Source organism: Podarcis muralis, chromosome 5, assembly GCF_964188315.1.
Source record: "Podarcis muralis chromosome 5, rPodMur119.hap1.1, whole genome shotgun sequence".
NCBI lineage: Eukaryota > Metazoa > Chordata > Lepidosauria > Squamata > Lacertidae > Podarcis > Podarcis muralis.
The window spans coordinates 56,170,784-56,185,084 of NC_135659.1; the positions used below are offsets into that span (position 1 = coordinate 56,170,784).

Here is a 14,301-nt window from a genome sequence, read left to right on the forward strand (position 1 = left end):
CACTCTATAGGCCGGGAGCCAGCGCTGTCCGCAGACACTTCCGGGTCACGTGGCCAGCGTGACAAAGCTGCATCTGGCGAGCCAGCGCAGCACACGGAACGCCGTTTAACTTCCCGCTGGTAAGCGGTCCCTATTTATCTACTTGCACCCGAAGGTGCTTTCGAACTGCTAGGTTGGCAGGCGCTGGGACCGAACGACGGGAGCGCACCCCGCCACGGGGATTCGAACCGCCGACCTTTCTATCGGCAAGTCCTAGGCGCTGAGGCTTTAACCCACAGCGCCACCCGTGTCCCTTGCAAACCTAAGTTCAGGTTTGTATATATGTGTAAATAAACCATATACAGTGGTACCTTGGAAGCCGAACGGAATCCTTTCTGGAAGTCTGTTTGACTTCCAAGACATTCGGAAACCAACGTGCGGCTTCCGATTGGCTGTAGGAAGCTCCTGCAGCCGATCGGAAGCCGTGGAAGTCACATTGGATGTTTGGGTTCCAGAGAATGTTTGATAACCGGAACAATCACTCCCAGTTTTCGATTGTTTGGGAGCCAAAACCTTTGACTCCCAATGCATTTGAAAACCAAGGTGCGACTGTATCATAAAGACACTACAGTCTCTGTTGTGCCTTGTTGTCCCAAAAGGGATCACAGTCTCTGGTAGGTGCACCTGAAACACCTGGAATCTCACACCGCTTGGGAAGATTGTTGTGGTGTGCAACAGCATCTAGCAAGCAACATGAGCACCAGTGTGGTATATCGATTAGAGTGCCTGACTAGGACCTGGGAGAGCAGGGTTCAAATTCCGACTCAGCCATGAAGCTCACTGGGAGACCTTGGACTGGTGGTCACACACTCTCAGCCTAACCTACCTCACAGGGTTGCTGTGAGGATAAAATGGGGAGGCGGAGAAGTCTGTAGGCCACTTTGAGCTCCCTGGAGGAAAGGCGAGATATAAATGTAATAAATAAATAAACTTTGAAAGGAAGCCAGAACTCCTGGCACTACCTAGATGTTTTGGTACAACTCCCTCTCTTTCTGAAAGTGGTAAATACTGTTGTTTCAAAGAAGTTCTTTTGCGTGTGTCAAATACGGGAATCTGTTAACTTTTTTTTTTTTACAGGGTTAAACTGATGTCAGGTTCCCCTTTTATCTCCGCCCCTCCTTCTTTCCCTGGGTCGAGCAGATTCTGAGAATAAAGGGCCGCGGCCGCTTTAAAAACAACTACCGTAGCTACTCTACAGCCAAGCGAAACAAAAGGGAGAGTTAGCCCGAGCGAGTCTTGGCTTTCTGCTCTTTCTCTCTCTCTCTCTCGCTTTCAGCGTGTCGCCGGAGGCTGAGCTGCAGCGCCTACCTCGACAGGAAGCCCGCGCGGCCGCTTGCCCGGACCGCGGCGAGAGCACTCTCGCGCGCAACTCCCGGCTTCAGCGCTACCAACTTTGTCCCCGCGTGAATCAGCGGCGACGAAAGTATACGAAGCACGGGTGTGGAGTGGGCTTGTGCGTCTATACACGTGTGCGTATATGCACACGTGCGCTCACTGATGCGCGAATTAAGAGCATTTCTCCTCGGATCGGATTCAAAAGCCCAAGAGAGAGCGTGGTAGGACTGTGAATGGAGAAGATTGGTGTAAGGAGGAAAAAAGAGGGGCGTGTGTGTGTGTTTGTCTGTTTGTTTTCATTCTTCATTGTCTTTGGCAGAAGCCTCGCGCCGTAATCGTGGGCAGTTCCGGCAAGAACAATCAGATAATGCTCCTTTTTGAAGCTCAGCAAACGCACACATACTTCGGGCGAGGGCGGGGAGGTGGAGCAGAGGAAACAATTCATTTCCCTCCCCACCCACCTCCCCAAGTTTCTTGTTCCCTCCACATGCAAGAGAGGCGCTTCTTCAGAAGCAAAGGACTTTTTTTTCTTGCTTTCTCAATGCTGGAAAAGTTTCTTCCGTGGGTGGGAGGGGGCGTGGCCAGCAGGGGTGTGGCTTTTCCGCCGCCAACCCCCCCCCCCCCCCCAGCTCGCAGTCCCAATTTGCATCGAATGTTTCATCAGGACTTCCTGATCGCTTTCTATTGGCTGCAGGTAGAGAGCTGGACGAAAAAGAGAGAGTGTCTCGCTGGGAACTCATGCAAATCTCTGGCCGATCTCCGCCGCTCCCCCCCCCCCCCCCGCCGCGCGCCAGCCCCAACTACACAGCCGCGCTTCTTTCCCTCCTCGTTTGCTGCCGAGCCGAGCCGCGTCCCGGCGGATAAGCCCAAGCACGTGTGAACGGAGGGCGATCCCTTGCCCGGACGCCCCTCTCTGGCGGAGGAGCCTTTGGACCATTGCATCCTGGTGCCCCGCCGGCCACATGGTGGATCGCCCGGGTGGGAGGTGAACAGCTCGAGAGAGGAGAAGGGGGGGAGGCGGGCAAGGCGTCGGGACACCAGCCGAGTTGGAATCATGAATGAGATGTCCAGCTTCTTGCACATTGGGGACATCGTCTCCTTGTACGCCGAAGGGTCGGTCAATGGCTTCATCAGCACTTTGGGGTGAGTTTGCAGCGCCCTTTCCTGCGGGGTTGAGGAGGGTGGGAAGAGAGAGAGCCAGTCCTTGCGGGGAAAGGAGCTCGGCGGCGGCGCTGAGAAGGAAACGGAGCCGTTTCTAAGGGCTGAGATGGCTTCACTGGTCTCATCGAGGGCGATGCGCGAGTCTTTCGTTAGCCTGAAGTTGAGCTGAAGTTCCGGAGAGCGCCTGAGTTGCACACCCACCCCCCCCACGGCCCATGGGGTTTTTTTTTTTTAGAGTGGTTGGAGCACAGACGCGGGCATGCAAGCACTGCTGAATGGCAGCGGGGATCTCTTTCTGTAGGGCCTGGATCGAGGGTGAAGTGGTTTGTTGTTCGCTTGTTTTGTCCTGCAAGGATCTGCTTGCCGAGCGTGGTCAAAAGCTCGGCTGGTGTGGAGCTTGAGATGTCTTCCTGGTTTGGGCTGTAATTTAGTCCCTAGCCAGCAGGGGTCCGGGCTCGATGACAAGGGCAACTCAGCCTCAGAATCGCAGAGTGGGAAGGTACCACGAGAGTCATCCTTCAGTTCAACCCCCCCCCCCCATTACAGGAATCTTTTACCCAAAGTAGGGCTCGAAACCTGAGTCTCATTCTCTACGGACTGAGCTGACAGTGGGCTTCCTTGAGCCTCTTAAGTTTTTGGGAAAGACAGTTGCTTTGGCCATAAAAGTCAGTGCCTGCTCTGGCAACCAGGAATAAAATTGCTCTGACCTCTGGGCCAATTTACACAATATATTTTTAAGCCACCCAGTTCTTCCTGGGTTTGCACTTGCCTGGGCGGATGTAATTGGTAACAAGTTATCATGCACATTGTCTCCAGAGAGCACCATGACTGTGACAATGGGGGGGGGGGGAAGTATCTGAACAATCCTGGGGATTGTTGCCGCCCCCATGTATGTGATTGCCTGTTCAACACATCAAGCGTGGGCATAGCCAAGGAGGAGGCAGGGAGGCAGCAGCCCCCCAAATCAATACAGATCTGAGGTTCTGCCCCCACTACCAAAAACCCGCCTCCCCTAACAAAAATCCTGGCTATGCTCGTGCTTGAGACGCCCATTTATCCAGAACTATTTGCTAGGACATAAGATGTACTGAATGAACTAGCCCTAACTGGCATTTTGATCCCCGAAGTGACAGGGATCACTTAAAGTTTTCAACAGTGATGTTGATAAATCCTGTTACTTTGCTTCTCACTTGTGATCAACAACACCCCCTCCGAAAGAAAAAAAGCATGACCCAATGCCATTAATGCAATTAATACTGTCAGTGTTGTACAGATGAATGCTAATCTGCAGCAAAGAGAATTCCTGCTTTTGCCTTTATTTTAGAAAAACAAACTGTATCACGAACTGTAGACACCTTTTCCTGAATCACCCTGGCCTGGCCTGGCTAGCGCTGTCTGCTCCCAGCTCACCCTCCCACCCTTGTTCCTCCTCTCTCCAAATCTCTCCCTTCACTTTTGTCCTGCCTTCTGCTTAATATTGTGAGCCTGCTGGGCAGGGACTTTGTCACTTCTGCCTTGTGTGCAGCACCTAGTGCAGGGCTGGCGCTCCATAGCCGCTAATTAACAGCCATGAATCAGTGCCTGTAAACTGTGACATAACCTGCCAAGTAGCTTGTCAGTGCACAGTACTCAGTAGCTGCTAAGACTGTGCAGTCCAGCTGTGCTAATTTATTCTTTGCTCTGGTGGGCCGTTTGTATCCTCAGCAGACCCTGTAAGCCTTCCCCGGGAGAAGAAAAGGAACAAAGTAGTGTTAGTGGCTGGATGTGGGTAGGTTCTTGCTTGCTGTCTGCCAGCCAAGGATCTTGCTTAGAGTTGTGCTGTTTGTAAAAAACCATGCAGGATGCCTGCAAATCTAGAGTAGGAGTCAACAGCGATGGCGCTGCCCCCACAACCGGCAGACCCAGGCGTTCTTTTTTAATGGGCCTAGCAGTCTGCTTGTGCCTAGATGGCAGAGTCCTATGTTGATTGCTCTATATGGGGATTTATACATGGGTGCTATGTAGTCAGTGGCTGAGGACAAGAAGAATTCCCTTCCTGTCTGAAATGGAAGTGTTGAAGGGGAGCACTGTGTTAACATCACAGCAGCTGCCATGCAGGCTGTAAACTGCTTTGTGCTTCTTGCAATCTTCCGTAGTTGGGAGGAGGTGCAGCAGAAGGCCCAACGAAGACTATGCAAGTTGGATAAACTTCAGAGAAAATGCCCATTAGATGCATTTGGACTGGTGCAAGCAGAACGTGAGTGACAAAAGTCACTTTATCCTCCTCTGGAAACAGGCAGGGTGGTTTCTGTTATTGCTCTTCACTTGGTTCGAAGAACGGACTATAGAATTCCTTTAAGGGCCTGTAGCACTGTAACCCAGGAAGTTAGGACGAACTTTTTAGGAAGCAGCTACTTGGGTCCTGTACAACTGAGCATTACATTACCTGTACAACGGCCATTGTGGTCTTTGTGGGACACCACAGGATGAAATCAGATGATACCTTTGTCTTTTCAAGATTCAACTTAATTTATTTGTCCACATCCACCCTGTCTCAAGGGGACGCGGGTGGCGCTGTGGGTTAAACCACAGAGCCTAGGACTTGCTGATCAGAAGGTCGGCGGTTCAAATCCCCGTGACGGGGTGAGCTCCCGTTGCTCGGTCCCGTTGCTCAAAAGCACATCAAAGTGCAAGTAGATAAATAGGTACCGCTCTGGCGGGAAGGTAAACGGCGTTTCCGTGCGCTGCTCTGGTTCGCCAGAAGCAGCTTAGTCATGCTGGCCACATGACCCGGAAGCTGTACGCCGGCTCCCTCGGCCAATATAGTGAGATGAGCGCTGCAACACCAGAGTCGGTCACGACTGGACCTAATGGTCAGGGGTCCCTTTACCTTTTACCCTGTCTCTGCCTTCAAACTTGGGTTGTCATGTATCTCTTTTTTCAGGACACGCCCTCTTTTTCAGGGGAAAAATTTGAGACAAATTGCATTTATTTGCTTTGAATGGGTGTCATAGTTTTTTTTCCTTTTTCAAAATATGGCAACCCTACTCCAAGCACCTTTTCTGGCACCTCAGCTGCCTCTCCCAATTCAGATGAAACAGAGAGATAGAGCTAGGTGTCACCTTCTTATTGGTTTCATTTCACTCAGCAACTCATTATGACCGCTCCCAGATCATTCAGGAATTCATCAGATTCCATAAGTCTCAGAGATCCGTCTCAATTGGTCCCCCATCCCAGCAGTGTCAAATAAAGGCATTCAGCCCATCCCTTACCAGGAAATGTGGTGGTTGCTCTTATATATCTATTTTCATTTGATGTGCGCTTAGACACTGCAATATTAAGCAGCATACAAATTATTAAAATGAAAAAAACAAAATTTGCAAATGTGAATTGCTTTGATGGTCCTATGTAGGGTGGCAACTTACTCAACCCCAAGAAAACAAATCAGGACACAGATTTGCACAAAACATGCATGTGCTAGTTTGTATGTGCCAGTATATATGGAGATTTAGAAATGCTTGCTTTTATTGATGCATTAATACAGTAACCCAGACTGTCATGGTTAGGTAACTTGTGTGCCTGCAAGTATCTAGGTGCTAACTGAAAGGCATCTTCAGGGCCCCTCCTGCTTTCCCTTCTAACGGTTCTTAGGCTTTAAATCAGACAGCTCTTCAAATAGAGGACTGTCCTCTTTAAAATAGGACACACGACCACCCTAGCCCTGTTGCATGGCTAGGCAAACTAAGGCCCAGGGGCCAGATCCGGCCCAATCACCTTCTAAATCTGGCCCACGGACGGTCCAGGAATCAGCGTGTTTTTACATGAATAGAATGTGTCCTTTTATTTAAAATGCATCTCTGGGTTGTTTGTGGGGCCTGCCTGGTGTTTTTACATGAGTAGAACGTGTGCTTTTATTTAAAATGCATCTCTGGGTTATTTGTGGGGCATAGGAATCTGTTCATATTCCCCCCCCCAAAATATAGTCCGGCCCCCACAAGGTCTGAGAGACAGAGGACCAGCCCCCTGCTGAAACAGTTTGCTGACCTCTGCCCTATTGGAAAGGAGAAGTTCACTGCCTTTGCCACTGCAGTAGTGCTGATCAGTGAGAAATGGAATGAACTTTCAGTTGCTCATTTTTTGAAATACCGTAGTTACTTTCTCTCATTGAACTCATTGTTTAAGTGTAGTTGGACTGTGTGTGTGCCCTTTGTGCATAAATTTCAATCGCAGCTCAAGCTCTTTGCTAAGGTTGGTATTGAGAGCCTGCCAAAACACTAAAATTGCATGAAATGACAAGGTTGGAATGAATGCAGGAGACAATTAAAGACTTCTTGCAGAAATGAAAGGCTTGCTCTCCTGCCTGTAACAAGAACCCGTTGGTGACCAAACATGTCAAATTACCCTAAGGCTAAATAAAACTGCCAGTTACACCCTTCCCATTGCATACTTAGTTCTGAAGGCTTTGCGTTAATCTCATCAAAGGTGGAGGGGGTTGGGGAATCTACCAATGATGCGGGATTGAAGCAGCAAACACGAGCACAACTGTGATCACAAGGACAGTTATTAAAGGGGGGCTTATTTCTATTAGCAGATGCAAGCCCTTATTTTGCTCATTCCTGTGTCTCACTGAGGAGTTATGTCTGCCCAGATAGCGAACCATTATTGTATAATTACAGTGACAGTAGCTTGGCTGTTGCCATGGCTAAGGAAATGACACTCAGTAGCCATGGAGGTTACAATTCTACATCTCATATGCCTTGCCATGAAAGGTCTTGCAATAACGTGGCTTTTAATTTGCTTATCTAACAGAATCTTTATTTAGGAAATGCTTCTGATATTTTTTTTCTATGTTCAGTTCAAACATCCATATTGGCATAATAACTATACCAACAACAGTAAGGGGTTAGGAGCCTGGAAATACAGGCTGATTAGCATAATGTCTGTTCCAGAAAAAACTGATGGAAATCATTGTTAAAGACAGAGTTACTGAGCATATAGAAGGACAAGTCTTGCTGAAGCAGAACTAGCATGGCTTCTGCATGTGTAGGACCTGTCTCACTAGCCTACCCAAGTACTAGAAGAGTGTCAACAAGCATATTGATAGAGAGGTTCCTCTTGCCACGGTGTACTTAGACTTCAAAAAAGAATGTTTAGCAGTGATGGAGTGAGAAAAGTCATATTGCGGATTAGTAACTGATTAACAAACATGAAGCAGAAAGAAGGAATAACTGGATAGTTCTCCCAATGGAGGGATGTGGAGAATCTGCAAGGATCAATATACCCAGTGGCGGAGCTTCATGCTCCAGCACCGGGGGATGGAGAGCAGGCGGGGGCGGGGCTGGTGTGTGTCCCGGGAGCGTGGCACGCTGCCCGTAGGGCTCCTCTTCCTCCATCAGTGAATATACCTGTGCCTTTTAACTTTCTATAAGAAGGGAAGATGGGTAAGGTGGACCTAGGAACTGCTTCTGTGTTTGCTCTTTACTAAATTAGGACAGTGGTCTGTGCAGTCCACTTCTGTCTGCCCTGATTGGCAACTCCTCTTAGGATGCAGGTCTTTGCGAACCCTCCTGATGGTGATGGACCCTAAGACGTTCTGCATGCTAGGAGTGGGCTCTGTCAATGAGTCATGCACATTGTAATCATTTTCAGCCATTTTCAGATAAAGACACATTCTAATCATTGCCCTGTACAGATGGTCAACTAGGGCATAGAAAGATTGCCTTATTTTCAGAGTGTGACTGGACAGCAGATTTGGCTTTCAGTTCTTAGTCCTTTGTCCTAATTGTTGCTTCCTTCCTTGCTGCTTAGCCGTGAGCTAAACATACAAAGCTACCTTATATTGAATCTGGCCTTTGTCCCATTAAACCCAGTGCTGTCCATTGGCAGTGGCTCTCCAAGGTGACTTACTTCCTAAATGTGCTACCTGAGGTCCTTTTTAACTAATGATGCCAGGACTGAATCTGGGGACCCTCTGCCAGCAGCAAAAGGCAGCCCTGCTCTCCAGTGTGGAATTGGTCAAAGGGATCTATACCAGGCATAGGCAAACTTGGCCCTCCAGATGTTTTGGGACTACAACTCCCATCATCCCTGACATGCATTGCTAGTGCTGTAATGATGCCAACCATGGCTTGGATCCCAACTACTCATACTTAGCATAGACCCATTAAAATCAATGGGATTTAAATTTGCTCTGGATATGACAAACCTGGATTTAGTCCTATAACTCTGGATGGGTATCCAGTGAATCATGAGAATTTGGTGAGGGAACTGAGCTAGATCTTCCCTACTGTTACAGTTCCCAGAGTACCTTGGGGAAAGCAAATTACTGTTAAACCTGCAGTGTCAAGACACTCCAAAGCTGACAGGGATAATTATGGCAGAAGGGTGGGCAGAAGCTAAATTGTGACCTATTACCCTGTTTCTGGTGAACCATTTTGTAATGTCTGTGGTGGATCTATTCCTTGATCTAGACCAGGATTCCAGAATATAGACTACCGGTAGTCTATCCCAGGACTTGCAGATAATTCTGGGAGGAACAACACCAGTCCGCATGTAACTGTGAACAAGGAAAATACTCCGAAAGAAACCTCTTCATTTAACAACCATAGTCTCAGTCCATGTTCTGATTTCTAAGGGTCCCAGGCCTCTGAACTCAGCACTCCTAAATCCCTTCTGGTTGCAGGTTGCAAAAAGTGCTGGACTATGTGAGCCTTGATTGGATCCACAGGACACTACTTATGTCTTTTAGCAAGAGTTCTTAGTCATAATTCTCTAACACGATGCCTTAAAAGTTGAGAGAACTTGAACTTAAATAAATAAATAATTTATGCTTTCACAGTAAATTGGTACATATATTCTTCACTATCCTCCTCTCACTTTGAACAGGCAGCTAGTGTTAGTAAATGTTAGTAAAAAAGAAGAAGAAAAAGGAGGGAAAGTCAGTGTGGACCATAGGAAATTAAACCAACACCTATTAAAATGTGTTTGGGGCAACACACACGTAGTTTCAGCCAATATTGTAGACACAAATGCAATTATTTGAATTAATAATTCTTTACACCACAAACCGCAAACTTGCATTCCATCAATGTAGAACTACTTCTGCTTATTGTGAAGAATGGAGCATGCAAACAGTATGTCAGAAAAGAGAGTATGACTATGTGCTGGAATTGCACTCTGACCTGGTTGAAGAGGAAGGGCTTTGAGTAAACATGGCTGTATAAGTGACTGCTATTTAGTTTTCAATCACACCTTCAGATAACTATTATTGTGGCTGCATGTGGATTTGCAGGGTGGGGCTCCATGGAACAGGATTTAGTACACAGGAAAACAGCAGCAGCAAATCTACATGGTGTGAAATATCATTCTGTCTGCAACAATTAAACAGGCACAATAACATGGCTTTGGCAGTTATTGTCTCATGCTCTTCCAGTGTTAAGAAAGAATGGGATGCATTTCAATTGGCTAGTAGGGAGGTAAATGCTCAGAGGGCACAGAAGACATTTTTACAATGCAAAGATTTCCTTCTTATGAGTAGTCAATATTGTCACAAGCCCTGTAGTGTGCAGTCAGAATTTGGTTGGATTGGCAGGCTCTGACTCAGGTATAGGCAAACTTGGCCCTCCAGATGTTTTGGGACTACAACTCCCATCATCCCTAGCTAACAGGACCAGTGGTCTTAGGGAAGAGGGAGCAGGGATGCTAGTTTCTCCTCATTTTCCTGTAGAGTGGAGAGTTTCAGTGGAGGCTGGGGAGGGCTTGGAGCAGCCAAGTGGGGAGGCAGAACTGGAGGTAGCAACTGAACAGGAACCCGAGCCGAAGAGTGCAGTCTTGAATCAGGTGCTACCTTCACAGGTGGGAGTAACAGACCCACCCACCCGAAAGGTGGGTGGGTCCAACATTCCTGCAAGGCAAAGGTGTTTTGCAAAGGAGAGTGCCACACCTTGTCTTTCAAAGCTTGGTGGGTGAGGCGTGGAAACTTGTTAGGGCATCTTCATTGCTTTCATCCAGTTCTGAACTTCTTGTCCTGCTCTTCAGCTCCTGAGCCATGACTCCTGTTTCTTGTGCCTGCTGCTGAATCTGGACCATTGTTTGCCTGGATAAATATCTCTTTCTTACTTACAAGCAAGAGCCTCTGCTTGGGTGTGTCAGGGTGGCAGCCAGGGCAGATAGCCAATGTTCTCTGGTGCCAGCTTCTTGAGGCACACATGTTTATTAAGCATATGTTGGCTGGTTTGGCTGTAAAGTAGGAATTGAAGGTTAGCTTCTAACATTAAACATAGTGCATGAATGATAGAAACAAAACCCACATCCTTCCTCTCACCCCTCTCCTACTCTAAAATGGTTTCTCCCACCTTTGCAGATACCCGATGTGAGCCAAGGGAAACCACCTTACAGCTGTGGAGCATGGGAAATTAAGAGAGAGGGAGGAACAGGTTTCATTCCAGTCCTCTATGCACGTCATTTAATTTTAAAGTTAACTCCTACTTACCCACCCACCCCAAGCTGATGTGTTAGAATCTAATCAAATTCTTTCCAGGCTTAAAAAATGTACACATATGCTTTTTGGACTATGTGTGTTCTGTGAAAGAAAGTTTTATATATGCAGATAGTTAAAGAAGGCACCCGATAGCTACACACATTGTTTGGGTAAGTTCACCTTTTTGGCACCAATACGTGATCTTCTTCATAAAACAATATTAGTTGCAATCAGTACTTCTCATAAGATCATTGAAATAGTCTTAACCAGGTCAGGGTCCTTTCTTCATTTGGACACTGTCTGCAGAGGAAGAATGTCCATTTGAATCTGAACCTTGCTTGCATATGGACTTCAGTAACTGCTATTCAGCACATTTAGCCCCTTTGAACTTGGACAGGGGTGTGGCCAGGCAGACCAAGTCAGTCCACTGGGCAATGAGGAATGACTGACTTTGCCCACTGGCCAGATCCAGTTCCATAGCTCTGATTTTTCTGATGGTGTCTTATGTGAAAGCGTAAGAAAAGCCATAGAACATCACCGTGTACTTAATGGAACACAAACAGTCCTTGAAAATTGCTCATAGCAATTTAAAGCGAATCTGCACACCTAATTGCGGCAATGGCTTGCTAATTTGCATGTGCAAAATTGCCATCTCCTGATGAGTGATGATGATGGTTCATTTGTTCTTACCGCCTCAGGCAATTATTCAACAGGAGCCCCTTCCCTCTCCCCATATATGCCTTCACCAAATACTCATGGGAAGGGAAGATGGAATCAGGCTTGCTGTCATTGCTCTGTAAGGTAAAGGTAAAGGTAAAGGTACCCCTGCCCGTACGGGCCAGTCTTGACAGACTCTGGGGTTGTGCGCCCATCTCACTCAAGAGGCCGGGGGCCAGCGCTGTCCGGAGACACTTCCGGGTCACGTGGCCAGCGTGACATCGCTGCTCTGGCGAGCCAGAGCCGCACACGGAAACGCCGTTTACCTTCCCGCTAGTAAGCGGTCCCTATTTATCTACTTGCACCCGGGAGTGCTTTCGAACTGCTAGGTTGGCAGGCGCTGGGACCGAGCAACGGGAGCGCACCCCGCCGCGGGGATTCGAACCGCCGACCTTTCAATCGGCAAGCCCTAGGCACTGAGGCTTTTACCCACAGCGCCACCCGCGTCCCGTCATTGCTCTGTGCACTTGGTCAAAGGTGCGGTTAGAGCATCTGTGTGTACAAATAGACACACACAGGCTGTGTACATGTACAGGGACCTTGCCTTTTGCAGAATTCACAGTTGCATGGAGAGAGCCTGTGCTTGTTTAGATGCTGCAGGCCCTATTCAAGGAACACTCACAGGTTGGAAGTGGGGACAGAGGGTACAATCCCATCCCTGTCTTCAGAGAATGCATGAAAACAGCTAGGAAGGAGCAACACTGAAAGGAAAATAAGTGTGTCCTGGGTTGTCTCACAGCTTGCCTTAGACTGGATTGGACTGAATTATCCATTGAAAACCCAACAACCATGATGAGAGGTGCCTTTCAGGATCTCAGTCAGTCATCTGTTTACAGCAGTGGTTGGTTGAGTGTCTTTGGCTATTCACAAGCAGGGTGTCCAGAAATGATGGTCTGTGTTTGCCTTCAGCAGCTGGTTTTTTTGTATCCACTGCTGCAGAATGTGATGCTGGCTGCTTGAGCCACTAGTTTCAAAGGACTAGACCTGCTTTCTCCAATATGGTCCCCCTAGATGTTATTGGATTACAACTCCCATTAGTTCCATCCAGCATGGCCAGCAGTCAGGTATGATGGGAGTTGTAGTTCAACAGCATCTGGAGGACACCAGGATGAGAAAACTAGGACTAAGTCTGACACCTCAGTGGTGTTTTGTTTTTTTAAAGGCTGAGATCACAAATGCATTCCCATCACTTTATGCTTGCAGTGCCGAAAAATGATTTGAATGGAGCTTCATGTTGCATTTGTTTCTGAAGTGTGTCTTAGGCTGGGGCAAAATAAAACAGATTATAGATGGATGTTGATCAAATGGTGGAGAAGCAGGAATTCTGGTGGCAGATGTGTCGGTAGGAAAAGTGCTAAAACCACAGCTTCTATGTTTCCCTTTAGGGATTTTTTTCCCCAGGACTGTGTGGTCCATGGCGTGTTGCGAGGCTGCATTTGCAATTTCCATGTCACAGTTCCATTCAAGTGAAAGCTCTTTAGCTAGCTTCCTTAGGCACCTAGAGTGGCCAGATGGTGAAGAGGAGAGGACGGCTCTACCTTGAGTAGTTGTGTAGAATAAGGCACTTCAGCAGTTATAGGTCTACTCTACAAAGTCAGCACCACTGAAGTACAATGTCTGCCACATATGGATAGCTTGAAGGGGCAAAATCAAAGGGTAGGGCCACACTTTGGTGTTGTGATGAGGGCAAGGGTGCTTGCCTTCAAACTGAACTACTATTTTTTGTGAAGTCCCTGTTTTGTGGACTAGAAATGTCTGAGGGCATCATTGATGGGAGAAAGGAGTACCAGGGAGTGGAGTGCAGTCCCAGAAGCATCCTTGGCTGAGAGTCTTGGGTGGGAAATAGCAACCAGGGTGAGAGCCAGAAAGCTGCCCAGAACAACACATGAGTGTGATTGCTGGGTGGCAATATCTTAAATATTTTATATGCTTCTGCCAATGCTTTTACTGTTGCCTTGATATTTTGCTGCAGACTAGATTGAGAGATTGGTGATTAAGAAGGAAGTGTTGGAGAGATTGGGTGGATGGTGCATTTGTGAGTATTGGTGGAGGTGTGGGAGTAATATGGCATGAGTGATAATGGATGGGGGGGGCGCTCTGTGATTTGTGTTTATGCCGTGTGAATGGTCTGAGTAAGGAAATCGCTTGGGAGTAGGTAGAAGACAGAACTGGGTGTGATGTGCGTGTGCTAGTGGGGCGAATATGGCAAATTGCGAGCCTGACTGTGCTTTGGCAAGACTGAGGGTAAAGAGAGAAGGGATGCTGCCCCTATCCAAGTGGTTATAGGCAGGAGACAGCATGGTGGGCAAGGAGGTGGATAAGGTTGGAGGGCTTGAGGGCTTGAGGGCAGGGTCAGAATAGCTGCAGACAATACCTCTCTTCTGTTCTCCATTCACCTTACTGACACTTGGTGGCCAGGCTACTGAGCCATTTCCCTGATTCCTAAAAAGTTTTCTAAGAGTGTTGCTACATTTTGGGTTTCTTAAAAAAAATAAAATTGTTTCATCTGTTACTGCAGTCTTAGTTGTATATTGTTATTTCTGTTTTGTCTGTCTATCTATCATCTATCTATCATCTATCTATCTATCTCT

The 14,301-nt window shown here is 47.6% G+C and overlaps 1 protein-coding gene across 3 annotated transcripts in view; it reads left to right on the plus strand.

Annotated features, from left to right (window-relative positions):
• The first annotated feature begins 1,994 nt into the window (after positions 1-1,994).
• ITPR3 (inositol 1,4,5-trisphosphate receptor type 3) overlaps positions 1,995-14,301 on the plus strand; it is a 101,761-nt gene continuing 89,454 nt past the window's right edge. The window contains exon 1 of one of the 3 annotated variants that reach the window (XM_077928891.1): positions 1,995-2,517. In XM_077928891.1, coding sequence (XP_077785017.1) covers positions 2,429-2,517 — 89 coding nt within the window. In that variant the 5' untranslated portion in view covers positions 1,995-2,428. The remainder of the gene's footprint in view (positions 2,518-14,301) is intronic. The other 2 variants (XM_028734046.2, XM_077928890.1) reach the window with 2 other exon arrangements.